The sequence below is a fragment of the Carassius carassius genome, chromosome 10 (genome assembly GCF_963082965.1).
Source record: "Carassius carassius chromosome 10, fCarCar2.1, whole genome shotgun sequence".
Lineage (NCBI taxonomy): Eukaryota > Metazoa > Chordata > Actinopteri > Cypriniformes > Cyprinidae > Carassius > Carassius carassius.
Genome location: NC_081764.1, coordinates 3,526,252 through 3,552,796, shown reverse-complemented (window position 1 = coordinate 3,552,796; position 26,545 = coordinate 3,526,252). Strand labels below are relative to the sequence as shown.

Here is a 26,545-nt window from a genome sequence, read left to right as displayed (position 1 = left end):
AATTTTTGGGGGTCAGTCTTTTTTTTTTTATTAATGCTTTTAAAATACATTTATAATTTATATCATGATTAAATGCTGTTGCTTTGAATTCATAAAAAAATTAAAATAAATAATCATATTTTGAAGTCTTACGTTGCTTACCAAGGTTGCATTTATATGATCAAAAATACAGTAAAACAGTTGTGTTATGAAATATTATTTTATGCTGTGAATCCATTGATATTAATGTGGAAGTTGCACAGCAAGGAAATAGAAAACAAAAGTGTTTATGAAAGTAATGCTCAGTCAAAATTGAAACGTTTGCTGCAGCAAACTCTGACATAAGCATCAAGTGACCAATGAGAACTTCACAGAGGCAGGTCCAGTTTCAATCCAATTAACTGTATTCTGTATTTATTTCAGACTGACCCGGTACTTTCCACAGCCCAGATACACAGATCTTGTGCATTCCTACGTCAAACGGCCCCTCAGAGCTGTCTTTAGTCCGTAAGCTCCCTAAAGCTCTATATGATTACATGATGTGAGAGTTTTTCTTATGAGTGTAAGTGTTAACAAGAGGATAGAATGTGTGCCAGGACTGGACATAATCTGACATGAATATTTGCTTCCTTGATGAGTGTGTATGTGTGTGTTTGTGTGATCTCAGCTCTGCATAAATAGGTGAAAGTTTGTCCGTGTGAACTCCTGGTGAATGGTGTCTATGAGTGAGTCTGAGTCTGCGGTTCTCTCTGCTGTACCGTTTCCTTGAGGGGGGGCGCCGTGCTCTGGGGTGTAAGTAAATGAATATGAACTCCTGTAGATTAGCCCATCCAATCGGATCAGACATAAAGGCACTGTGATTGGTAGTCTCATCCATCTCCACTCGCCACTCATTATGGATACATCAGGAACAACACACATCAGAGACCTGGAAGACCTAAGATAAATGAAGTATTAGATTTACAATCAAATGTTGAGCAAATAGCCTTATTCTCTAGTGTACAACAAGCTTTTTCAGCAAAGAACCTGTTAGCAGGTGGCATTGGCTGTTATATTATTGTAATTCAGTGCAATTGCCTGTTTGCCTTTAATTCAGAAAATCGTGGAATTAAATGTTGTATGCACTGCAAAAATTAATATCTTCCACTGTATTTTTGTTTTCTGGTTCAAATATCTAACATTCTAAAATTAGCATGCATTTGCTTGAGGAGAACTGCCTTCCCGACTGAGCCTGGTTTCTCTCAAGGTTTTTTTTCTGCATTTTTGTCACCGATGGAGTTTTGGTTCCTTACCACTGTCGCTTTTGGCTTGCTTAGGTGGGGACAATTAATTTCTGGCAATATTATCAGCTTGATTGCAAAGATATTATTTGAAGAGAACCTAACGGAACTGGATGATGACATCACTGAATCATCAATGAACTGACTTAAACTGAAAAATTGACTGTTTACTATTGTCCTACATTTTTGACATGTTATTTTCTAACCCGATCTCAGGGCAATTCGAACATATTTTACGAGGTGATTAATTCGTACAAATTCTTTCAACCTCACTCGTAGACATTCATACGATTTGTGCTAAATCCTACGTATTTTACGAGTTGCACATTTTGTATGTATTTGTACGTATGACCTATACCTAACCCCACCAGTAAACCTACCCGTCACTGGTGTCTAGACAAATCGTACAAAATCAAATGAGTAAGGTCGTCCGAATTTGTACGAATTAGCCACCTCGTAAAATACGTATGAATTGTTCATGAGATAGCGTTGCTATTTTCCTGTTTAACACTGTAAAACTATTTTGAGACAATCTGTATTATATAAAGCACTATTATAAATAAAGGTGACTTGACTTGACAGTAGCTTTTATTAGTAGTTTTATTAATAAGCTATGTTATAAATAAGCATTTTTTTCAATAATTAACAAAACAAAATATCATGTCTATGAACTGAAAAAAAATATTTGAGCTCTCCATATGATTGGTTACATAATGCAACTATATTTTCAGTTGAATTATATATTAAGGTGTTTAATTTTTAGTTCTTATTTTAGGATCAATGCTGTTTTTTTTGCAACAGGCTTTGTTTGTATGTATTAAAGCTATAATTATGAACTTGGTAGCGTGGCTTGATTGCCATTTAATTTAAGCCTGCCAAACTATAAGCTTCTCATGTTTTAAAGTATCTGCCTTAGCACTGCAACAAAATATGATAAATGCCAACCTGAACATTGTCTCAGCCTGCATGTTACCAAACCAGACTTTTAAGTGTGGACTGAAGTTTTCTCCGTGAAGCTCCAACATGGCCACATGTCCTCCTCCATTCAACTAAATCACCATGGACACATGTTAGTGTTGTTTGGGTAAGTAATCCTATTATTTAACTTACATCTTAAATTCATATTAAATTCAGTTACTACTGGAGAGATGAAATGAAGAAACATAACCGCTGGCTTGATTTCTGACCTCTAGTCCATTGATGACAGGTACAGGGCTGATGGTGGTCGGGTGACTGGTGAGATTCTCACTGAAGGTGTATTCAACTACCTCCGTTCCAATGATGGTCCAGCAGGAGCCATCATTTAGTAACACCTTATTACTTTCTTTTGGACATGGAGAGGCCTATAAGTTTGGAATGACATGGGGGTGAGTTTTCATTTCAGATCTAACTATTGTTCATGTTTAACTGTCTGTCACTGCCTGTGTTCACCTGGAACTGTATGATTTTTTCATTAGACAGGCACAGGTACATATGATTACTGTCTCTGAACTGGAAAGCACATTTATGAAGCTGAGACACAGGCTCATCCACGTCTAGACATGCATGCTGCTTGTTCACTTTACGTATTACCTGCAAGGAAAGAAAACAGAATCAGGTAACTGTTCACACAGCTGACCGTTTTGTCCATTTTTACATTTTACATCCCCTTAAAGGAACAGTTCACTCTTTTTCAGGGGTGGAAGCATTGTTGTAGATTATGGATTCATATTCTTAATTATTTAATTTTCCCTCAAACATGCAGCTTTTGGCTTCATGAGACATTAATTGATACTGGAGTGGTGTGGATTATTGTAATGTATTTATCAGCTGTTTGGACTCTCATTCTGACGGTACCCATTCACTGCAGAGGATCGATCCAGTGGTGAGCAAGTGATTGAATACTACATCTCTCCCAATCTGTTCTGATGAAGAAACAAACTCATTTTGGATGGCCTGAGAGTGAGCAAACATTTAGCTAATTTAGCTTAATAAAGAGCATCAGTGAGCACCTTCTTCTATAGCTGTGTTTGCAAAGAAAAAGGAAAAAACCTTTTGGAACGTTTATTTTTAATTGTGGAAAATGCTTTCCATTTTCATTCCCAGACTTCTGAAATCTGATATGAGCGAACTTAAAATAGCCATTAAAAAAGAAAATAAAAAAAGATTCATCGCCCTTCTATCATGCACCACTACACCTGGTCCCACGCAGCACCTGTGTGCTGCACAATATGCCTGACTGTTCACACTCCTCTGACACTGCTGCATGGCGATCAGAAATCCTGCTGCATGAGGGCTTCAAATACACGCTTGCAAACCAAAACAAACCAGTCAGCAAATTCAAACTAAAACAACATTGTGAAGGTCTATTCTGTTTGCTAGTCTGCTAAAAATGGTTTTTAAACATCATCCTTGACATTCTGATTAAGCGCTTTATCAGCAAATCGTGACGCAGGTTGGTAGCAGGGCGCTTTCCAAAAAACACCACAGGGATGGAAATTTTTACTTTACAAAATAAACTTCAGAGACATGGGTGTACAAATATAGATCAACTTGCAGATTCAATTCAGAAACTTATTTTTTTTATGTATATAAAAAACATGCATGTAGTCCTGTTTGGCATTGCTAGTCAAACAGAAATTACACATTTTAACTTAATTTCAGCTTTGATATATATTAAAAAAAAAAATGATTTGGCGGATTGAGAATCATGTAATAGAAACAAAGTCAGTTTTATATTTCCAGACTGTACCATTGGAGGCAGTGCCACTCCTGAGTCAGTGCATACCAGCTGAACCACACAGCCGTAACAGATGTAGCTGTCACACACTGTGTATTCACTATGAGCGGCTTGCATCTCCTCCACTATGAACAAACAGAGTAAGTATTAGGCTATAGCACTGTTAGGGAATGAGAAAGATAAATAGACTTCACTCAGATTAGGCTTTGAGCACCGTATAAAGGTTAAACCCATTTATGCTATGTTTATTCCAGCTGTTGAGCACATGTTGCTGACATTTACAATGGGACCTTTTAGAAATTCCTCAGGTTTTTTTTGTTTTTTTTTTGTAGAATTTCAGGAAAAACTTCCACAACTTTGCACTTAGTGAAAAATAGTTTTTTTTCTCTGCACATAAATGCATAATTTGCACGCAGTTATTACTAAATGAGTCCCAATGTTAACCTTGTATGAATGTTAGGTAACACTTTACAATAAGGTCTCATTTGTTAACTAGTGTTAATGCATAAACTAACAATGATCAGTTTAATTTGACAGCATTTATTAATCTTTGTTAATATTAGTTGATAAAAAGTGTTCATGCTAGTTGAGAGAGCATTAACTAATATTAACAAATACAACATGTGAACTTAACGTATTTATACATGCTGAAATTAGAATAAATTAAGATGAATAAATGCTGTTGAAGCTTTGTTCATTGTTAGTTTAAATTAACTAATGTAGTTAACTAATGGACTGAAACTGAAGTATTGGACTAAAATAACTACTGAAACAGTTTTGTAAAACCTTGTTACCAAATGTCACCTAAAACAGTGACCCAGGATTTAAAAATATATAGTGTGAAATCTGACTACCCAGGATTCATTACTAACCAGAGTGAAGTATCAGTTTGAAAAGCTCATAGTTTATAGTTTTAGCCACTTAAAAGAACACGTCATGTTTAAACATAGTTTTTTTTCCAGTTATTTGTATCATGATTAAGATAAAAATGAATAAAGGAAGAATGGCAGAGAAAGAGCACTGGATCTCAAACCTAAAGTAATAGTAAAGGCCGTCCATTGTCTTGCGCTGGCGACAAAAGCCCCGTCTTCCACCGACAGGTAACGCGTACTGACCGTCTGTGACCGCAAGCGGTTAAACAACGATACTTTTGAGCCTGAAGAAATGCACACTGCAGAAACAAACACAAACATTTTAGAAAATAGCTACAGATTTTGTTTTAATCCAACAGGCAAACAAAAGAAACAACATAAAAATTTAAACCATCAATGATACCTAAACATGCGCATTCAGACCAACAAGCAGACATATACTGTGACTAATGTCGGTCTGTTCTTTTTCTTAATCTTTGTCTCATTGTCCGTCTCTCTCCCACAGAACGGTGAGGAATTCAACGTCACTTGACAGCTGCTCTCAGATGTCAAGCGCTTCTTTCTTCCCCTAAGAAGCTCTCTGTGGGTCCCACAGTCAATGTCAACAGAAGATGCCCTCTTAGTGTGTGCTTAGGATCAAAAGGTTAGAGGTCAAATGTCTGACTCCTATGGCAATGGCTGCCGGGTGACACCAGTTAGTGGCTTGACCCTGCTTCTCATACACAAAGACACACCAACACGCTAACCCAAACTTACAGGAGTTTGGTTTCTACATCGGTTAACCCTTTCACGTAACAGCACATAGTCAGAGTAGACTTCATATTTCATTTGTTGAAAATGAAGGATGACAAATCACTGTTGGCTTTTGCATGACTTAAAATTGTAAAAACCTTTAAAGTACTAAATTGCACAAAAAATAAAATATGGCCACATGCACAGACTCACGGTCAGCATTTTTCATGGACTGCCTCTTCTGTGATGGTTTGGAGATGACTTTAATGAGTCTGCTGTTGAATGTGCCAATTTCTTGCCCTCCACTGTGAAACAGGTGCAGCAGCAGGCGAAAGTGCTTTCGTTTGTCCGTATCTGAGATATACAAGGTTTTAGCACAAGCAAACATCTGAAAAAAAAAATTTAATAATTAAATAGACTTGAATGAGTACAAAGGTACACAAGGTTGTGGTTGGTAAAACACATGTATTTTTTGTAACCTGGTTGTAACACTAGTAGAATAAACATATGATCCCATCTCTAAATCTATCTGTACATACAGCGGTCATGTCCTCTTATAAACCCTACAGACTCTTTCCTCTTTGATCGCTGGGCTTTGGCAATGCCTTACCCTCCTGTCTGTCTGCTCCTCAAAGCTCAGCTTGAAACTGTCTGTCCGTGGATCAGTGGAGCTGTCCAGACCCATGTAACCGAAAAGCCGACAACTGGACTCTCCTAGACCTAATGCTGTGTGAATACAAATGGAAAAATTACAGAGAATTACAAGGGTAAGAATGAAGATGTTCTCTCACGGCTCATTAACCTTTCAGTTGCTCCTGTCTGAGTTTCCATCCATGTCCACTGAGATACACGCAAGGAGGCGGACAGAAAAACCTACAAAAATGCACAAAACTGTTATTTTTGGATAGAAGATATGAAGAAAGAGGGTGTGCAATAGTTTGCAATACTTCTTGTAAATGATCCAGTAAGAGATAAAATAACTAAAAACACTGAGGAAAATACATTTACATGCTTTGAATGAATAAACAGGAAAATAACAGTGACACTGTTGTAAAATTCATCAATTATAACACAAATTCAACTGTAAAGCACCTCTGATGAAGACGAGTATATCATTCAGCAGTGTTTATTTCAATGTTTAGTTCAATAACTGTTCATTTATTCGTTTAATTGAGCTACACAAAGCTGTACAGAAGTTAGTTAGTCAGTTCAGAGATTATTTATTTCAGTGTTGCAAATTTAATGTCATTATCCAGTTGAATTTGGTTTTTTAAAAATCATAAAGGTTTTGGAACATGGTAGCTGGTTTCCTAGCTATTCATTGACCACTTGGCGGAGACCTGATTGAATGGGTAGTCCATCTTTACATCTGTCCATCTTTAGACCTGGTATAAAACCATCTGGTAAAAAAACAGCTTCTCTGTTCCAAAAAATTGTTTAAGCTGATACGATGTGGTTTTTCCAGCAAGACTCAACCATATCAATTTCAGTTTACATTTATCAGCAAATTCTGTATGTATATGTGAACATGCTTGTATTTTTCACGGTTAGAAATGTTAATGCATAGATGATTTTTTTTTTTTTACCTCTTCTCATTGCCGTAAGACTTCTGAGCAACTTTGGCATGTAAGATGATCACTGATTGGTCAGGACTGAATTGAAGGTATTGCCTCACTGAATCTCTGGTTACTTTTGGCAATGGGGAGAAATTCTGATCCTCCCTAGTGATACACAAAAATATTTATTTTAAACTTGGTGTTACAAAATGGTAAAAGGGTGGTAAATCAATATGCATCCTCTCCAAAATCATGCAGTTTACCCTTTCAAGTAAACTTTCTGCATTTCTCAAAGATCCAATCATGGATTAAGTCCTTTCCAGTTTCAAAGTAAATATTGGTATTATTTCAAAAAGGAATATATATATATATATATATATATATATATATATATATATATATATATAAACTTGTATAGAGCTAGAAAATGCATTTAGGGCATTTCCTTTTTATCCCAATTTCCTTTTTAAATCCTTTTAGGATAAATGGCAAGGGGAACCGTCTGTGTAAAAATAAGAAAACATGTCCTTTTGTGTTCCTCAAAAGAACTTAGATCTCAGGCTTGGAATGACATACTAGTGAGTAAATAATGACGGTTTTAACTTTTTGGCTCAAGCACAACTCTCTATTCATCAAAGAATCCTGAAAACAAAGAAGTATCACAGTTTAGTAAGCAGCACAATTGTTTTCAACACTGATGATAAGAATAAATGTTTTTTGAACAGAAAACCATATAAGAATGATTTGATTCTGTGTGACACTGTGAGACTGAAGTAATGATGCTAAAAATACTGTGTTGACATCACAGGATTAAATTACATTATTTTTGATCAAGTAATAGAAGCCTTGATAAACATGAAACACTTCTTTCAAAAGCATCAAAAATTTATCAACACAACTCAATACTCAATACTTACTTAGCAAAACTTAATATGATCAGTTTGCAGTTTCTCTTTTTTAATGTTTCACTTATAAATGGCTAATTTTATTACTTACTCAATTCGAAACAGCTTGGGAGTTATAATTTCTCTTATTAAGACCCCAAGGATATAAATGTGATATTTCCCAGCAGAGTGAATTGCTTTAATTGAAACTCGCTCATTCCCCAGGCTTAGGATGTTTCAGTCAGTCTGCCTGGTTTTATTTGAGGCCTTCCCAAGAGGATACAGGGTCAAGGGGGCACTGATGTTATTTCCCACTTTGAGCACATTAGGATGAAGGTCAAATTATATCCAAGTGTTTGGCTTTTTTAAATTATTGCACACAATACTTTTAATATATTGTATGGCTTGTTGACATGAAGAATCATGCAGTACTTTAAAACTATTTTAACTAGTTCCATTATCATACTTAAAAGACGATCTAAAATTCACTTTCCCTTCATATAAACTGCACTCCAGCAAGATCTTTATGAGTTTTATGCCTACTATATTTATTATAGCCGAATTAATATTTCATAGAAAGACTATAAAGAAACTAGCATCACTGTAAATGAAATTCAGACTGAAGTCAGTTCTGTGTTCACTGGCACTTCAAGAGCTCGCGCATCAGTCGCGGACTAAAACAGAACCGCAAGGAATTTCTGTAGGCTCACTGAAAGAAAGCGTTAATGTTCCCTCTCCTGCTGCAACCCCCCAGTGAAATCCCTCCTGCTCTTCCCATTTCGGACGGGGGTGGGATCTACATTTTAAACGTGCTCTGTAGACTTAATACCTGGCCAATGTCTTGACTGTTCACTCTATACTTGAATAATCGCCTGGAGAGGTTACTACTCACCTTAATGAACTGTTTGAATCTTTTAAGGTATTCTTAACAACTACCGCGTCATTTGTCGTATTTTTGGATATTGTTGCCCACTCTTACTGGAGAGATTCTACCTGTGTCATTACCTGAGGTGAGTGAAGCACGCGTCTGATGAGAACAGGTTAGACACTTCTGTCGAGTCCACAATGTCCAAGCCTGGAGAATTAAGAGGAAAAAACACAAAGTTGCTTGCGATTTAATTGTTTTATCGAGTTGGAAATGGAACAAAAATTGAATTTTTTGTTTAACGACCTGGACAGTGACTTTCTTAATATATATAGTATATATATAATATTTTAAATAGCAGCTAATGTGAGATGGTTAAACGTAGGCTAATGAATTTGAGAAACATGGTAAATGTGCTAGTAGAGCATTTTCGTGCTATTTTTAAACGATGTTTTCAGGCTCCCTCAATAAAAAAAAACTTTATTTTCATTAAAAAAAGAAATAAATAGGCTACTGCACATTAAATAATATACGACGTTTATAATATACTGACGTTTTAATATATATATATATATAAGCTAAATATTATTTATAATACATTTTTTTCCGCTATAAAATGCATGGTCTCTCAAATAATCAGTTGTTTTTATATAGCCTAGGCCAATTATGAATATGATGACATAGCCTACATTTGGATATAAATGTCTGTTACGAGATTTAATTTAAATACTTTTTTTTTAGCCTAATATTTAACATGTAGGCCTATATGCATGCTATTTTTTTAAATGTTAGCCAATGTGACGTTCAAATTAATGTTGTGAGCACATCACGTGGTCTTTTCATACCCGCGAAAAGTGCGTTTGTTTAAAATTGCATATTGACATACTATTTCTAAGCTGTGTAGCTATGTGCACAGTATGTAATTCTTTATCCTTATGCATACAACCAAAGCACACTGTGTAAAACTGTCATCCATAATGCAGTGCTCCCAAAAAAAACTTTCAGTTGCGATGTTTAATTAATTAATATTTTGTTGTATTTTTTTCTGATCAGAAATCAAAACATGCAGCAGCCACAATATAATTGGACAATACAGCATAGCTACTAATGTTTGAAAATTATTCTTGCTATAAAAGCAATTCTCGTATAAAAACAATATATAGGCTTTTTTCTTTTTAGCATTCTATGAAAGCATATATCCGACGATACACAGGATACTACTGTGCAGTAAAGAGTACACTACTTATTGTTCCAATCCAAACTAACTAAACTAAATATAGATCAGCATGTAACAGATTGGCTGTGCGGGTGACAAAACCTATTGTGCTTCCAACTTTAACAGAATTTTTGAGCACCATGCTTTCCACAGTGCTGTCTAGATAGGTTTTGCGACACAGCCACATGCTTTAGGTGCACATGGTTAGCTGGAGGCGAAACCGCTATTAGTAGCAAAGGGTCACATCTGCTTTCAATTCCACTTTAACAAGAAGCTGCTATTAGTTAATCTTAACTGTGCTCCGAAGCTGTCAGTCAGTCAGCTGCCAAAGAAATAACGCTTCTCATTTTCCACCATTTCCCTCCTCTAATGCTCCTGTCTTCTCTCTCACTCCCTCACATTGGGGTTTTCTTTGGTCTGTCTGTGCCCCATGTCAAGCTGAGAGAAATGTTTACACTGCGGGGCTTTACCCCATGGAGATCCCTTTGGGCTAGAGCTGGGATCCGGGAAGCTTAAACAGTCTTCTAAAGATATACATACAGCATGCTGGAAGAAATGTGCTGATGCTCTTCTTTTTTACTGTCACCTATTCTCACTCCTCTACTTTACTCTGGAAGGAATGATTTCTCTTGGTTTAGGTTCCTCAGAGGAGCTGTCATTTTTATTCATCCATACTATTCATAATGATAGTACCTCACTGTGTCTAATTTTACATTTTCCCATCCATTTTTTCACCTAATTTTTAATGCTCAGAGATTTATGAAACCTGTGATGAACAAGAACATATTTTACCACAAAGCCGAAAATAAAAAATCTGCTTTGCTTAAAGAATATGAGTAAGCTTATTTAGCACAATTTTATTAACTCTTTGCATTTCATTCTGATTAATGCTATGTTATTTAAATTGTAATGTTAGTTTTTGTTGTAATGCCTTTAAATTATGCTGATCAATGATTTATGCTGGGAATCAGATATTTATTTTAAAGCTTTACACTAACGATAGTATGGGATTTTTATTATTTATTTTAAGTAAATATCTACAAATATTATAACAAATATTATATAATAAAAATGACATGTACATATTCTTTTATTTTACTTTTATATATATATATATATATATATATAATTTATTTTTTTATAATGCCCAGAGTTGTTAACATTGTTCTCTTTTATTAATTGTATTTATTTTCAATAAATAAAATACAAATAAATAATAAATATTACATTGTATAATTTTTTTTTATTTTTTTTTATTTTAATGATTAACTATAATTGTCAGGAGAGTGATGGCACATTGCAAATTTTATTTTTCACTCAATCTAAATAAATATATAATTAATATTATATAATATAAATAATAAGTTATGGTTGTTTAAAATAATGCTCACCATTGTCAACCTGGTTGCCTTTTATTTTTTTATTTTATTTTTTTAATTAATGCATAAAAAATTATGGAATAAATATTAATATTTATTCATATTATATAAAATAAAAATACATTTAATTAAAAAACCACACTGTTAGCATCGTTATCTTTAATTAGTTTTATAAATTTTTTATAAATACAAAAATTATTTTATTATATATATTATATAATGTAAATAAAAAATCTAATTTAATTTGCTTAAAACTATGGCCACCATTGTTATCATATTTCTCGTACTGACCTGTTTCTCCGTCTCCTTGCCTTTGGTTCTGCATGGCACTCAGATGTACATCAGCCACTTTGAAAACTTCATAAACTCTTCTATAGTGCCAGACACTCCACTGTTGTTAATGCCAACTGGTTTTACATTATTCTGTCCTTTTGCAGTAGTGTAACTGTCAGAGCTCTGTTTTCAGAAGACATATCCATCTCCATTTCCAGTAACTGTGTTATCACCCTCATAGGAGTATTTGTAAATCTATATGTGTGTTTGTTTTCAGAGATAGTCATTTGTACTCAGGTGCTGAATTCTCACGCCTCCCTCCACGTGTCAAGCAGTTACTGATACAAGTGAACACAGAATGAAGCTCCAAATAGAAGTAAAATGCGGGTGACATTTAGCACAAATGTTGCTTATCTTGTGGGTAAAACATGCACCAAACCTATCTGGCATTTAAGTTACGACCATGAATAACAAGCAAACAGACAACTTTTATTGTACCTTTTGTGGTGTGAAATGACATGAGCATAGATAATTGATGACAGAATTTTGAATTAATTATGCCTGTAAACATATCAGCTTCAACTGCAACATGTATACAGCTGAAATAATTGAATAGCAGATAGAAAAGCAGCACAGCACTAATCTGGCTGGCTGTTCAAAGACAGTAAGAATTCATGCCAAACCATGACACACTCCTCCATTCTGTGGCCCTGTGATAGTGATAACCCTTATCAGGCCTTTGGAGAAGCAAATTCTTTTTGTGAAAGTCAAAGTGACTGACAGCACGCCATTTAAAACGGCAACGTCCCAGACGCTGTTATTTTCCAGCAATTACTTGACACGGCATTTGAACTCAGTGCCTCTGGTGATGTGATCGGCCCAAAAGCCTATTAACTCTTCCATGTTAATGGCCTGTTTAGAGCTTCTGCTGTGGACCATCTGTTTTGTGTCGCCATTTTATTGTGAGCTCAGACTGGAATGTATGGCTGCTTTTAAATCGCAGATTTCCCTTGACCTGCAATTTTTCTCTTTCTTTCTCTTCTCGATCTACAGCCATTGGAATTTTTGTGGCAAGATTAGGCCTTTTTCGACGAACATGATACGTGCATTGGTGTACATTGGTGTGCTGATAGCCATAATGGCTGTGACAGAAGCAAGGCCTAAATCAGGTTGGTTAAACCGCCGTCATAACACTAATAAATCAATCTTGGCAGTAAGGGAATGTAGACTACCTCAGAGTCTGTCGATTACACTAAGCATTTAGTGGTGGCACAATTGAGTTGTTATTGGCAAACCAGACAACCATCGTATAGATTGGTTTTGTTTTTTTTATCAACTAGATCTGTGCTTCTCAACTGCTTCAGGATTCAGATTTTACACGCAAAACTAAACCAAAATGTTATTTAAGCATGAACTATAAAGACCCGACATACAGAATTATATGAGATGGGTCTGAAAAAGAAAATTGACTTCACATTTTGAGTTTCAGTGGTTTCGTGTTTTTGGCAGCCACTAATAAACCACATTAAAAGCACATAGTAATCAGCACAAATTATGTCTGTCCTTACTGGGTTGGTGAACCTATATTTTAATGTATTCTGAGTAATATGATAATACTATTTCTTTTACTTTGGATAATTTTGTTTATGGTTCCCAAATTCAGGTTATTTTCTAAGTTTTACAATCAATTGATAGATGAATTTGATTAGAAACCTTTTAATGTCAACAACAAAGGATAATAGAAACCTCCTCCATCTTAAACAAATTATAAACATATTGGCTTTGCTATCCAAATTATGTATGATTATATAGTTGCATTTTATTTGCATTTGTAAGGGATGCATGTGAAAATTCTCTTCTCTTTTACATTTGAAATGCATTATCCCTGAAATGAGCATTCTTTCATTATTTACACATTGCATTTCAAATGTTTGATTTTTATCTTCAAGACCACAGATACAAATCTGTTTCAGATGCATTTTATTTGCACCTGTTTAGACACTGTTAGAACAGATCTGCAACCCATTTTTGGTTTGGTAATACCAATGGTTCCCCTTCATTAAGATTGTCTGTTGTGACGTTTTCAGCACTATCAAATTTCAGTGAAACATGGCACGGATTTTGGAAAACATTGTACATGCATAAAAATAAAGGTTCCATGAGTTGTTTTTGCAGAAATGCCATAGAAGAACCATTTTTGGTTTCCAAAAAACCTTTCAGTGAACAGTTCTTAAAAGAACATTTTTTTTTCTAAATGTGAAGACCATTTTTTATAATCTAAAGAACCTTTTGCACGATGAAGGTTTCATGGATGTTAACAGTTCTTCAAAGAACCATCAATGCCAGTAAAGAACCTTTATGTATGATAGCGTAAGAACCATTATTTGTTTCTTAAAGGATTTTCATTAAACAGTTCTTAAAAGAACTTAGGAGAACTTAGAAGAACATTTTAAATAATCTGCAGAAACATTTTCCACTATAAAGAAACCTTTGTGCAATGGAAAGTTCCCATGGATGTTAAAAGTTCTTCATGGATCCGTGAATGCCAGTAAAGAACCTAGTGTACTTATTTTCTTGTAGCTTTAGACTGAATAAGCATTGTCATTGTCATTGTCATTGTCATTGTCATTTTTTACAGCTGAACCAAAGTGTAAATTAGGCCCGGTCGACCTTGTGTTCATCATTGATGGCTCCCGCAGCGTTCGTCCCCATGAGTTTGAGACAATGCGCAAATTCATGATAGACATCATCCATGAGCTGGACATTGGCCTGGAAGCTACAAGAGTTGGTGTGGTCCAATACTCCAGTCAAGTCCAGAATGTGTTCTCCCTCAAAGCCTTCAGCAAGACTGCGCAGATGGTCAAAGCCATCAACGAGATCATTCCATTGGCACAGGGCACTATGACCGGCCTGGCCATCCGCTATGTTATGAATGTAGCCTTCTCTGCCGAACAAGGCGCCCGTCCCAACGTTCCCCATGTAGCCGTTATCGTGACAGACGGTCGCCCTCAGGACCGTGTGGCTGAAGTGGCGGCAGCTGCGAGGGAGACTGGGATTGAGATCTATGCCATTGGTGTCGCCAGGGCTGATATGACCTCACTGCGAGCTATGGCATCTCCACCATTTGAGGATCACGTCTTCCTGGTGGAAAGTTTTGACCTCATTCACCAGTTTGGGCTTCAATTTCAAGACAAGCTTTGTGGTAAAGTGTTCCTCCATTTGATATACTGTATGCTCCACAATAGTGAAAGGATCTAGACATAAAAGTTGAACTTTTCAACTTTTTTGGACTCTTTTCTAAAAGGGTTTAACCTCAAACCTCAACTCAAAGGTGCAATTTCTTCTTAGAAATAACAAAGGATGTAAACTGCCATTCACAAAGTTTGTCATTAATTACTCACCCTCACGCGTGTGCATTTCTCTGCTTACAAACAAGCTGCAGTGCATCTGTTTATTTTCAAACAGTTGTTCTGCTTAATATAATTTTTCTGAAATCATGATACATTTTTTTTCAATAATCTATGATGAAGGGAAAGTTCAAAAGAACAGCATTTATTTGAAACAGAAATCATTTGTGTCTTTATAAATGTCTTTACCATCACTTTTGATTAATTTAATGATTTAATGCATTCTAGCTAAATAAAAGCGTTAAGTTCTTAAAAATAACATTTGAACAATCTTGTATACATTTATAAAGTAATAAAATATATTAAATAATCATAAATAATAATAATAAAAAACATTCCATTCTTTCTAAAATATTTTACAATTATTTAATATACTTAAATCTAGCTAATTAATCATAGTATACATTTTTGTTCTTTATTATTTTGTCAAAAATATGCTTCTTGTGAGTTTAAATGGAATAAAAATAAAGATTCTGATTAATTTAAAATATATATTTTTAAAAGTCAAAACAAAATAAAAACTGTAAACACTGTTTGAGATGCTCTCATTGGTTCACATTGTCCTCAGAGCTTTAAATCAGTCCCACCTTTTGTTTCTTTTTTCTTGCTGAATATCCTATTTCATCGAGGATTTGAAAGTGGAAAATCTTATGTACAATACGTAAATCTTATGTTGACTGTAAGCACATGAATACTCTTTCTTTGACATCCAGTGGACACTATGGTTTAACCTTTCTTGCTTTCTCAATATTCATATATGCATTGGATTTGCAGGGATGGACTTGTGTCTAGAATCAGATCACGGCTGTGAACACATCTGTGAGAGCTCGCCTGGCTCCTACCACTGTCTGTGTCTGCCTGGATACACACTCCACGAGGACGGCAAGACCTGCACACGTGTGTAGCCTTACAAATGACACATCAAAGAAGTATGACACAATTATCATTCCAGTGGTGCTCAGCAGGTGTGTGTTTGCTTTGCAGCCATTGATCTTTGTGCTGAAGGGAAGCATGATTGTGAGCAGATCTGTATTGCTTCACCCGGGTCATTCACGTGCGACTGTAACACAGGATACACACTCAACGATGACAAGAGAACCTGCAAAAGTTAGTGACACACAGTAGTGATATCTACATAAGTTGAGTGAAGTGTAAATTATAAAATTGACATGAACTTATATGTTTCATAGAGTATACAGACAAAGGTTATGTTCGGAAAAGTGTACTATACCATACTATTTTAGCAGTACATTTACATATTTAGCAGACACTTTTAAGCAAAACAAAATACAGTGCATTCAGACTATATATATATATATATATATATAGCAGTATGTGTTCCCTGGGAATCAAACCCACAACCTTTTGCACTACTAACGCAATGCTCTACCACTTAGCCACAGTAACTTAACACCATTACACTAGTATTCCATTCCGAACATAGCCAAGGGAACATACTGTGTACTAAATATACACTTGCTCTTTATTGTATAGCACAATATATTATGCCTCAGCACATAATATGCTTACTTGTGTAATGCAAACTTAAAGATCCAGTGAAATCACTTGATGAGCGTTTTTCTCTCCTAACATATTTTTCCATTGAAGCCATCTATATTTTATTTTTATTTAAATACTATTACAGTATTTATTCATATTTAGATTTAGCTGAATTTTTTTTAATACACTTAGCTACCAACCGAGTTAGTTGCATCAAGTTTTTTTTTTTTTTTTTTTTTTTTTACGTTTAATCTAAGTCTAAGTATTTCATTTAATATTATATTTAATTTTATTGCTTTATTTCAAATAATAAAAACAAAAGAGCAAACAAACAGTAGTTTTAGTTTTAGATAACTATAAAAACACTGACTGAGGATGGAAGTACGCTAGCCTATATATGGCTTCAAAATGATTAGACGTGGACTAAAATCCAGAAAATCCAGTCCAGATTTCATGGGGTCTTTAACACCTGGTTACTCACCCAAGAAGCTTTTCTCACTGTTCTCTTCCTGTTCCAGTGATCGACTACTGCTCATTTGGGAATGATAGCTGCGAGCACAATTGTGTGAGTGTGCTCAATGGCTTTAACTGTCGCTGTGATGAAGGATACTCACTCAACAATGACCTGAAAACCTGCACAAGTAAGTGAGAGCAATTTCCTGCAACTTACAATGCTTTTTAAAATATAAAAAAGTAGATGCTGTTTAGTATTGCAATAGAATTCCATTCAGTTTCTAACATGTAACTGATGTAAAATGAGCAGAAAATAATAAACCAAAATAGTAGCTGTATGCTAGTATCGGCAAATGTGAACTAAATTGTTCTTGTGTTTTACCATTACCAAAGTCTCATGTTTCTGTCTGCCTGTTCCAGTGATCGACTACTGTTCATTTGGGAATGATAGCTGTGAGCACGAGTGTGTGAGCGTGCTTCAGAGCTTTTATTGCCAGTGCCGTGAAGGATACACACTCAATGAGGATGAAACAACGTGCACAAGTTAGTGAGGGCCACAAATACACACATAATTCACATATGGAGGACTCACAAATACCCAAAACACTACAAGCCTGTAATTAAATGCCAGACTCACTCAGACATTCTCCTAACTAACATTTTTCAAACACATGGAACAGTTTCTAATACAAAGAAAAAGTTTGCAGTGTCATTACAGCATCCGATTGGCCATATGCTGCTATAAAACACAGTAGCGCTATCTATCCGTTTCCTCCTGGGACCATCTGGTTCATCTATCAAGCCACTAAACAAAACAGGGTGTTTTAGTGTTTGAGCTTCTAGTTCTGTACAGTTTTTATAGTAAATAGTAAAAACATAGCCAAGTTTAGCGTTTTTGGTTTATAAGCAGTATGGGGAAAACTACTATTTGTTAATGCAACTAGCTTGTTACTGGATAAATACACAGTTTTGAAGGTAGTTAAGCCACTGTTATACTGCTAAATGTAGTTAAGTTAGCATTGCTGATTTAGTTGCACTGCTAGATACATGCATATACTTTTAGCAGCTTAACTGTTTTGATACAAGATCAACAGCTTATAATTTAGTTTGATGTGGTTTTGCTCCTCCTGCTTTGCCAAACCTTTTCTCACTTTTCTTTGCCTTTTCCAGTGATCGATTACTGTTCATTTGGGAATGATAGCTGTGAGCACGAGTGTGTGAGTGTACTCAATGGCTTTAACTGCCGCTGTAATGAAGGATACTCACTCAACGATGACCTGAAGACCTGTACAAGTTAGTGAAGGCCATCATCAGTTTGTACATTCACAAATTCAAAAGGAATTCCCTTAAAATCAAGTTTACTTAACATTTTTCTTAATTGTTTACCATCCGTATTGGGTCCAACCATGCTAGTTTGAACATCAACAGATGTGGATCCCATTTGGTCTAATAATCTTATGTTCTTTCTCAAAGCACTGAAAGCTTTCAGATGTTTGTCCACATTTGGGAATTGGGATTGTGAATTAGGCCACATATAGCCTGTTCTAGAAAACTGAATCTTCATGTTTTTCCCTCCAAAATGGACCCAAATAAATGTCTCAATAAGAGCATGTGATGGCCAAAACTAGCATGGAGAACATTTGGCAAACAATTGAAAGTAAACTTGACTTAAAGTATCTAAACGGTGTAGCGCAAAATTTATATATAAAAATTTATTGAAATGTTTGTCATATTTGAATTATGATCCATCTAATCCATATTTAGTGATCGATTATTGCTCATTTGGGAACGATAGCTGTGAGCACGAGTGTGTGAGTGTCCTGAAAGGCTTTCACTGCCAGTGTAATGATGGATACACACTCAACGATGACAAGAAGACCTGCACAAGTTAGTGAAGTCGCTTACGATCCACTTATACTTTGCTTTTAAAACAATTTCACTGCAGTTTTCTCAATTGTATACCATCAATATTTGAGGCATCAATTGCAAAACAAAAGAGCTTTTTGGACAGATGGAGTGTTTCCAGTTTGAACACTGTGCATTCAAAACAATTTGGAAAGGTTGTATTTACAAGATGAATGCAAATGTAATTGTAATTTAGAGTGGGAAATTTTCTTGTGTGCCTATTTTCGCTTTAGTGAGAAAACATATCAGAAGCAATAGATCTACCATCTGTATCAATGTTACATTTTTTAAAACTACAATAGAACTATACAATTACTAAGTTGCATGTACTGTACAAAATACCAAAGTATTGTACAATTATTGTACAGTATATAATGATTTGACTTTTCAACTCGTAATAATTAAGTTCCCAATTAGAAATGCACAAACTGTTCAAACACAGGTGTTCTTTAGATTTTGCTTGTTAGTAAAAAGTTAAATATTTTAACATTCAATTACTTTTTCTGCATTATTTGAGACCATAAATTCTTGTTGAATGCACCATTTATAGACACGTTTGGGGTTTCTAATAAGATTCCCCAAAAAATAAAGGCCCCAGTGAGAGCATATGATGGTCCACAACAAGCTCTTACTGTAATATTAGTGGTAGATGATTGAGAAAAATTGGGAAGAATTTGGAAGAAGCAAAGAAACTTTCTTTAAAACTTTCAGATGCAAAAAAACAAAAGTGATTAATTAGGGATTAATTAAATAGTTATTCTGTATGGCTTGTCCTTGAATTCTAATACATTTAATCCATATTTAGTGATCGACTACTGCTTATTTGGGAATGACAGCTGTGAGCACGAATGTGTGAGTGTCCTGAAAGGCTTTCACTGCCGCTGTAATGATGGATACTCCCTCAATGAAGACAAGAAGACCTGCACAAGTTAGTAAAGGCCTTTTTTTCCTTCCTTTTTTTCTCAGTTGTAAAGCATCAATATTTGGGCCATCCATTGCTTAACTTGTAATCAGGTTTCTAAATGGTGGAGTGTTTCCCATTTTCAAGGGTTTCTGAATTAAAACTCCAACAGACTTGGTCCACATGACCCAAATAAGAGATGTGTTATTTGTGATGGCCCAAGAGAAGTTCTCTGCCTTATTCATGATAAAGAATTGAGAAAATACCTGAATTGTAACATTAATATAAAAGATAAATGTTTATCCTGTTTGGTCATGTTCCATTTTTAGTGATCGATTACTGCTCTTTTGGGAACGATAGCTGTGAGCACGAGTGTGTGAGTGTCCTGAAAGGCTTTCACTGCCAGTGTAATGATGGATACACACTCAACGATGACATGAAGACCTGCACAAGTTAGTGAAAGCCACATGTTTAAACTCTACACACATACAGTACACACGTATGCACACAGAGTATACATACCCTAATTTAAAAACCAAAATATTTAATAGCCTTTATGAATCCAATAATCCATGGTTTACCCCAAATCCATGAAACAACCACATCTATATAATAGCATTTTTACGAGTTTCCTTTCTATGTTTCTTCCTCTTACAAAACATTAAGCTCTTTGCCAACTACTTTGGCTACATTACTCATCTTACTCCAGATTTTGAGCTTCTTTGCTTCTTTCTGCCTGTTCCAGTGATCGACTACTGTTCATTTGGGAATGATAGCTGCGAGCACGAGTGTGTGAGTATGCTCAAAGGCTTTAACTGCCGCTGTAATGAAGGATACTCGCTAAATGATGACCTGAAGACCTGCACAAGTAAGTGAGGGCGACATATCAAACTCTACACACACATACTGTTGCGCACACCCTTATTTTGTTAGCTTTTATGGAAGTCCATAAGGTATCCAGCATCAAACAAGGATTGTCATCACAAGGTCATTTAAAAACACAAAATAAATATGTCTGTTTTATTATGAACTCTGCTCTCTATGCCTTTTATGACCAGCTGGTTTAACCGTTAACATTCTGCTTCCTAAGCGTACGACGACCGCATATGGAAACTTTTGAGTTGCAACTTGTGAATTGCTTACACCGTTTTCTACTTTTCTAAAGTCTGTTTCCTGCTATTCTCTTCTTGTTCCAGTGATTGATTACTGCTCATTTGGGAATGATAGCTGTGAGCATGAGTGTGTGAGTGTCCTGAAAGGCTTTTACTGCCGTTGTAAAGATGGATACACTCTTAATGATGACAAGAAGACCTGCACAAGTTAGTGAGAGAAACTGATCGACACACATACTGTTCCAGATCATTCCGCCAATCATCCATGCTTACTCTGTTTGATTTGGCAACAAGCTCTTTAAATTGTTCAGCTCTTATGATGTTGTTTTTTGTTATTGTAATTATCTTAAAATGGACAGTTACCTTATGCTGTTTTATAACCTGAGTTTTATGAGAATCTACATTTTGTTGGTTGTTCTTGCATATGTGTTCGGGTCACAATTAATGTGTCATATTCATTCTATAGGATGTTTTACTCTGTTGGCTTACTAAAACACTATTGCCTTTGTTTTTGTCTCTTAGTGATTGATTACTGTTCATTTGGGAATCACAGCTGTGATCATCACTGTGTTAGTGTGCTCAATGGCTTCTACTGTCGCTGCGATGAGGGATACACTCTTCAGGAGGATGGAAAGACCTGCCAGTGTATGTATGAAGCTCTGGACGGATGCTAAAAGTTTGTTATAATGAGTAGAGGGGTTTATAGTATTTTCTATATAAAAATACTGCCTCTTTTCCTAGTTGTAGGTGCAAAGATAACACTTAGTATGTTTTCACAAACAATTGCTGAAAATAATAGTTTTTAAAAGCAGTGGTAGGATTAGTTTAGTGCATATTGACGTCTATATTTTATTGTGTGCTTTTTATGTACACAATTTATCTTATTAAACATTTACTTTTAAATTATCATTCAGTTTTTTTTGGCTTTCACAACATCTGTGATAAGATACAGTATGATTTATTGACATTCCAAGTTGAATATCCGATTAATCCACCCCATATAGTTATTCTACTCTCAAACTGCTCAAATTGTGTAACACTGTATGGTTACTGTGGCCTAAACTCTTTAAAACTGTTCAAAATCTGCTGGCTCGGAAGTGAGCACCCCCTCTTTAAGCCTGATGGCCTTCCCAGACCTTGGCCTTGAACAGCTGGAAAGACCAAAAATATCAAGTGTGTCGTTTATCTTTTGTTAAGTTTACCTAAAGGCTCTGGATAATCTTTAAAGAGCATTCCTTCACCAGATTTCCGCTTTCTGCTACCAATAAAATGTATATCAAAAATTCAGTTTCATTCACATTTATACTGTTTCTCTTGCAAGTATTTACAGCTGATTGAAATTATGCATTAATCTGATAAACACTGTTACAGTGTTCGTAAAATATAATTTGATTGTTTAGTTTTTTTTTGACTGATCAAAGAAAAGCTTACAAACAAGGCCGCATTAATTTGATCAAAAATATAGTACAAATAATAATATTATTACAATTAAAAAATATTAAAATATTATTACAATTTTCTATTTGAATATATTTTTAAATATAATTTATTCCTGTGATCAAAGCTGAATTTCCAGCATCATTACTCCAGTCTTCAGTGTCACATGATCCTTCAGAAATCATTCTAATATACTGATTTTGTGCATAATATTATTATTAAGTTGAAAACTGCTTAATATTATTTGTGAAAATATAAATTTCTTTATCACAGTTGATCATTTTAATACATCCTTGTTGAAGAATCAATCGTAAATTATCTTCCTTTTCTGGCTTACCTCATGAATCCGTTTAATGTTTATTTTCATTGTGGTTAATGACATGCTCTTCATGTTTATGTCTTCTGCAGCGGATAACTTGTGTAACACAGTGGAACATGGTTGTGAATACCAGTGTGTGAGCACTCCAGGATCTTACCACTGCATATGTCCCGAGGGCCATGTGGTACAGGACGACGGCAAGACCTGCGGAAGTAATGCACGCTTTCATTCTGATTAAAAGGGGAATCATTCATTGTTTTAAAAGGGGAAATTCCTAAAGCCGAATTCCTAATGCTACAAAGTATAGATTTCAGCACAATATTATACACCTTTGAAAATACAAAAATTCCCCAGCTTCTCTGCTAATGGAAAACATGTTTTGAAATGCATGTTTGTTCATTTCCTTTGCTTTCCAAGCCTGTCGATCTTCCAACATCGACCTGGTTCTCCTCATCGATGGTTCCAAGAGTGTGCGGCCGCAGAATTTCGAGCTTGTCAAGCAGTTTGTTAACCAGGTGGTGGATCAGCTGGACGTCTCCCCTAAAGGAACACGCGTGGGTCTCGTCCAGTACTCAAGCCGAGTGCGGACAGAGTTTCCGCTTAGCATGTTTCAGACAAAAGAAGAGATCAAAAAGGCTGTGATGAATGTGGAGTACATGGAGAAGGGGACCATGACAGGTTTGGCTCTCAAACACATGGTGGAGAACAGCTTCTCCGAGGCTGATGGAGCCCGTCCTGCTGAGAAGAACATCCCACGGGTCGGCCTGGTCTTTACTGACGGACGATCGCAGGATGATATTCAAGAGTGGGCTAAGAAGGCCAAGGAAGCAGGTATTGTTATTTAGGGGCCAAAAATAAAAGTGTTACAGTCGTAGATACCATACACTTTAAGCTTTACTAATAAATACATAGATTGTGGTGTAATAAAATTGCTTTGTAATAAAAAATTATAATTTTAGAAATTAATATTTTTTTTCGATTTATCATCATTAAAAACAAATCTAAATTTAGACTACTAATCAACATTTGAAGTGGATCAAAACCTTTCATCAAAGTTGTCCTAAAAACAACACAATACCCGTTCTTTTCTTAGGACAACTTTGATGAACTTTTTTCATCCACTTCAAATGTTGACTTCTGTAATCTAGCTTTGCAGCTTTTAGCTTGATTGTAAATATTTTTATTTTTAAATATAATATTATTTCTAGAAAAGTTTTAAATAAATTCATTTTTAATGTAATCATATTAGATTCATAGTGGATTAAAATCTACATTTGTACTCAAACTAGTCTATAAAATATATAATAAAAATAATAGTTTTTAAAATATTTCTAAGATTTAGTATATATATATATATATATATATATATATATATATATATATATATATATATATATATAGGTTTATTTAAATAGATATATTAGCATTAATTACATTTACAAAATAATAAATATTACTAAAAAGATTAAAGATTACATTTTTTTTAATGCAATAAGATATCCCAAATTGCAAATTTAAAATGATTATAATTAGGCAACTTCTCACTTGCTATTTGCTGAAAAATAAAAAAGAAATTCTACTCATTTCATGAAAAGTGCAACTTTTGTTCCAGGTATCACCATGTACGCTGTTGGTGTGGGTAAAGCCGTGGAGGATGAGCTGAGAGAGATTGCCTCTGAGCCTGTGGAAAAACACTTCTTCTACACCGCCGACTTCACTGCCATCAGCCAGATCGCCGAGAACCTCAAACTCAATGTTTGTGCAGGTGTGTTTGAAAGACTGAGAACACTTACATACAGTACTTGAATCTTTATTGGATGCCAGACACAAATGCACAGTATTTTGTTCAATATCGCCATCTAGAGCCTGAGGTAAACACACACGTGCAAAGTTTACCTAAGGAGGTGCTTATAAGCTTATATGTTCCTTATTAAAAATCATTCCCTGCAAATTAGCATTTCTGCCAAATACATAAATGCAAATTTTGGGAAATGATTTTTAATGAATATTCATTATTTCTTTCATTTGCACTCATTAAATGCACATTTTTTCAGCTGAGAGTCAAGGTGAGATCGAGGTTAAGGACCCCTGTGCTTGTGAAAGTCTTGTGGAGTTCCAGCAGGTTACGATGTCCACCCTAGACCAGCTCAACCAGAAACATATCCTTTATATATTCAGTACAGATTCTTTAAACATTATGCTTTCCTTTCAGCGTGTGCAATTACACCATGCAACATTGCAGTGTAACTCATCCAACTCCAAACTTTCTATGGTATAACCTGAAGATTAACGCATTATTACAACAAGCTAAGGGGTTTAACAGAAGCCCCTCTGTACAGAAAGAGCCCACATTGTGTACGTTGGTCTGATCTGTTCCAGACTGGCCCCTCTGGTTTGGCTCCTCACATAAACCTCTGTGAACACACGCTTCAATGGCTCTTTGTTTCAGATCTCTCACTCAGCATCATTCATCAAAGCTCAAAAGAGCCCTTGTCCCACATCTGAGGCCAGAAACAGATGTTTCTGAACTACTAAATGCAGATGCACGTCTCCACTGGATCCATTTAACTAGAATTTGATGAGATTACAAAGGAAAGATGTTGCTTCTTGGCTCTCATCATAGTTTTAGTACAGATCTTGCCGATAGGATTAATTTACAGTTGGATCTGGTGGCTAGAGTGCATTGTTCAGATACTTTGAGTTATTTTGCTCAAGCGATGCAATTCTCAAGTTAATTCCCACATCATCTTCTCATTGTTTTCTCATCAGAGAGGCAGAAGGCCACTGTCATTTACCTTTTGCATGTAATTATGTAAATCAGTGCTGCAGTTGTGATGTATTTTTGTAGGCCAACCTGAAAATTAGCATTATTCCTTCAATAAAACCCCAAAATAATTTTTCCATTGGCTTTCAGATTATTGCAGAAAGTAAGCTCTGTGACCAACAAAAGTTTGGTTCTTGTTTTGTTCATCATGATAATATCAGCAGAAAAGTAGTGTGGATGATTGATCACTTTTTATAGTATATTTCCTTAACTGTGTTTCACTGTCAGCTATGACCAAGCGACTGGAAGTTCTGGAGAGCCAGTTGCTCACTAGAAAATGAGAAAGCACTTTGAGGACGGGGCCCGCTGGGTGTGAAGGGTCCCACAGTCACAAGATCTTCAGGTGTTGACGCCTGATGCATGAGGCCCACTATTTCCTTATGACATTTTTGGACATGGCTAATATTGTTCCCTATTTATACATGCTCTGTATTGTAAGATTTATAGAGAGATATGTATTTATGGCAAATTTGATATTAGCATTTATACACTAAAAAGGGAAATTACGTGTTTTATACCACTCTGAAATATTGTCATCTTTATCCTGTTGGCAGCATTTCTGGCTCCAAATTTATGCACAATATATGAAAGTGGATCTGTAAAACTTTTATTCACAAATATATTAACAGAAAAAAAAATTTGTTACAAATTGTTCTGTTATACAGTTTAAGAATCATTAGTACTAATTCCATAAAAGCACACATCCACTTACTTATGACCAAAGCTGTTGCCTGTTGTGCATGAATAATTAAATAGTCAGAGGAACATGTTTGATAATTGTAAACTGTTTAACTGGACTGCAATGTGGCCTGTGCGAATTTAGAAATTATGTTAACAGGGTTATTGTGTACAAGTGCCCCTTAAGATTGTAGTTTTTTTTATTATTATTATTGTTATTGAATACAGAATCCAGTTATGATACCTCAGTGTAC

At 35.3% G+C, this 26,545-nt stretch overlaps 2 protein-coding genes across 6 annotated transcripts; one reads left to right on the top strand and one right to left on the bottom strand.

The window, feature by feature from the left end:
- Positions 1 to 24: 24 nt before the first annotated feature.
- Positions 25 to 11,960, bottom strand: rbpjl (recombination signal binding protein for immunoglobulin kappa J region-like). The gene is made up of 12 exons (XM_059559730.1): positions 11,774 to 11,960; positions 9,028 to 9,097; positions 7,169 to 7,303; positions 6,385 to 6,455; positions 6,193 to 6,308; positions 5,796 to 5,970; positions 5,012 to 5,149; positions 3,991 to 4,103; positions 2,691 to 2,831; positions 2,447 to 2,602; positions 2,205 to 2,308; positions 25 to 916 (listed from the first exon to the last, which is right to left on the bottom strand). The coding sequence occupies exons 1-12, from the start codon at positions 11,805 to 11,807 to the stop codon at positions 643 to 645; spliced, it is 1,527 nt and encodes a 508-aa protein (XP_059415713.1). The 5' UTR covers positions 11,808 to 11,960; the 3' UTR covers positions 25 to 642.
- Positions 8,800 to 26,433, top strand: LOC132151542 (matrilin-4-like). 5 transcript variants are annotated; one of them, XM_059559725.1, is made up of 20 exons: positions 8,802 to 9,032; positions 12,809 to 12,924; positions 14,394 to 14,957; positions 15,937 to 16,059; positions 16,147 to 16,269; positions 17,181 to 17,303; positions 17,536 to 17,658; positions 18,286 to 18,408; positions 18,880 to 19,002; positions 19,826 to 19,948; positions 20,251 to 20,373; positions 20,667 to 20,789; positions 21,118 to 21,240; positions 21,556 to 21,678; positions 22,879 to 23,001; positions 23,207 to 23,620; positions 24,402 to 24,554; positions 24,844 to 24,948; positions 25,836 to 26,254; positions 26,294 to 26,433. In XM_059559725.1, the coding sequence occupies exons 2-19, from the start codon at positions 12,852 to 12,854 to the stop codon at positions 25,892 to 25,894; spliced, it is 2,844 nt and encodes a 947-aa protein (XP_059415708.1). In that variant the 5' UTR covers positions 8,802 to 9,032; positions 12,809 to 12,851; the 3' UTR covers positions 25,895 to 26,254; positions 26,294 to 26,433. The 5 variants fall into 5 exon arrangements, with proteins under 5 accessions (XP_059415710.1, XP_059415712.1, XP_059415711.1 ...); XM_059559727.1 differs by lacking the exon at positions 20,667 to 20,789 and having other exon boundaries at positions 8,800 to 9,032; XM_059559726.1 differs by lacking the exon at positions 19,826 to 19,948.
- The last annotated feature ends 112 nt before the right edge of the window (positions 26,434 to 26,545 follow it).

Bases quoted from the DNA above. Each gene is read 5' to 3' on its own strand.
- rbpjl (XM_059559730.1), bottom strand. From the start codon at position 11,807: ATGCAGAACCAAAGGCAAGGAGACGGAGAAACAG. The intron at 9,098-11,773 runs GTCAGTACGAGA...TTAATTCTCCAG, and splicing joins GCAAGGAGACGGAGAAACAG to GCTTGGACATTGTGGACTCG. The intron at 6,456-7,168 runs GTAAAAAAAAAA...GCATTTTTGTAG, and splicing joins TCTTACGGCAATGAGAAGAG to GTTTTTCTGTCCGCCTCCTT.
- LOC132151542 (XM_059559725.1), top strand. From the start codon at position 12,852: ATGATACGTGCATTGGTGTACATTGGTGTGCTGATAGCCATAATGGCT. The intron at 14,958-15,936 runs GTAAAGTGTTCC...TTGGATTTGCAG, and splicing joins ATTTCAAGACAAGCTTTGTG to GGATGGACTTGTGTCTAGAA. The intron at 16,270-17,180 runs GTTAGTGACACA...TTCCTGTTCCAG, and splicing joins TGACAAGAGAACCTGCAAAA to TGATCGACTACTGCTCATTT.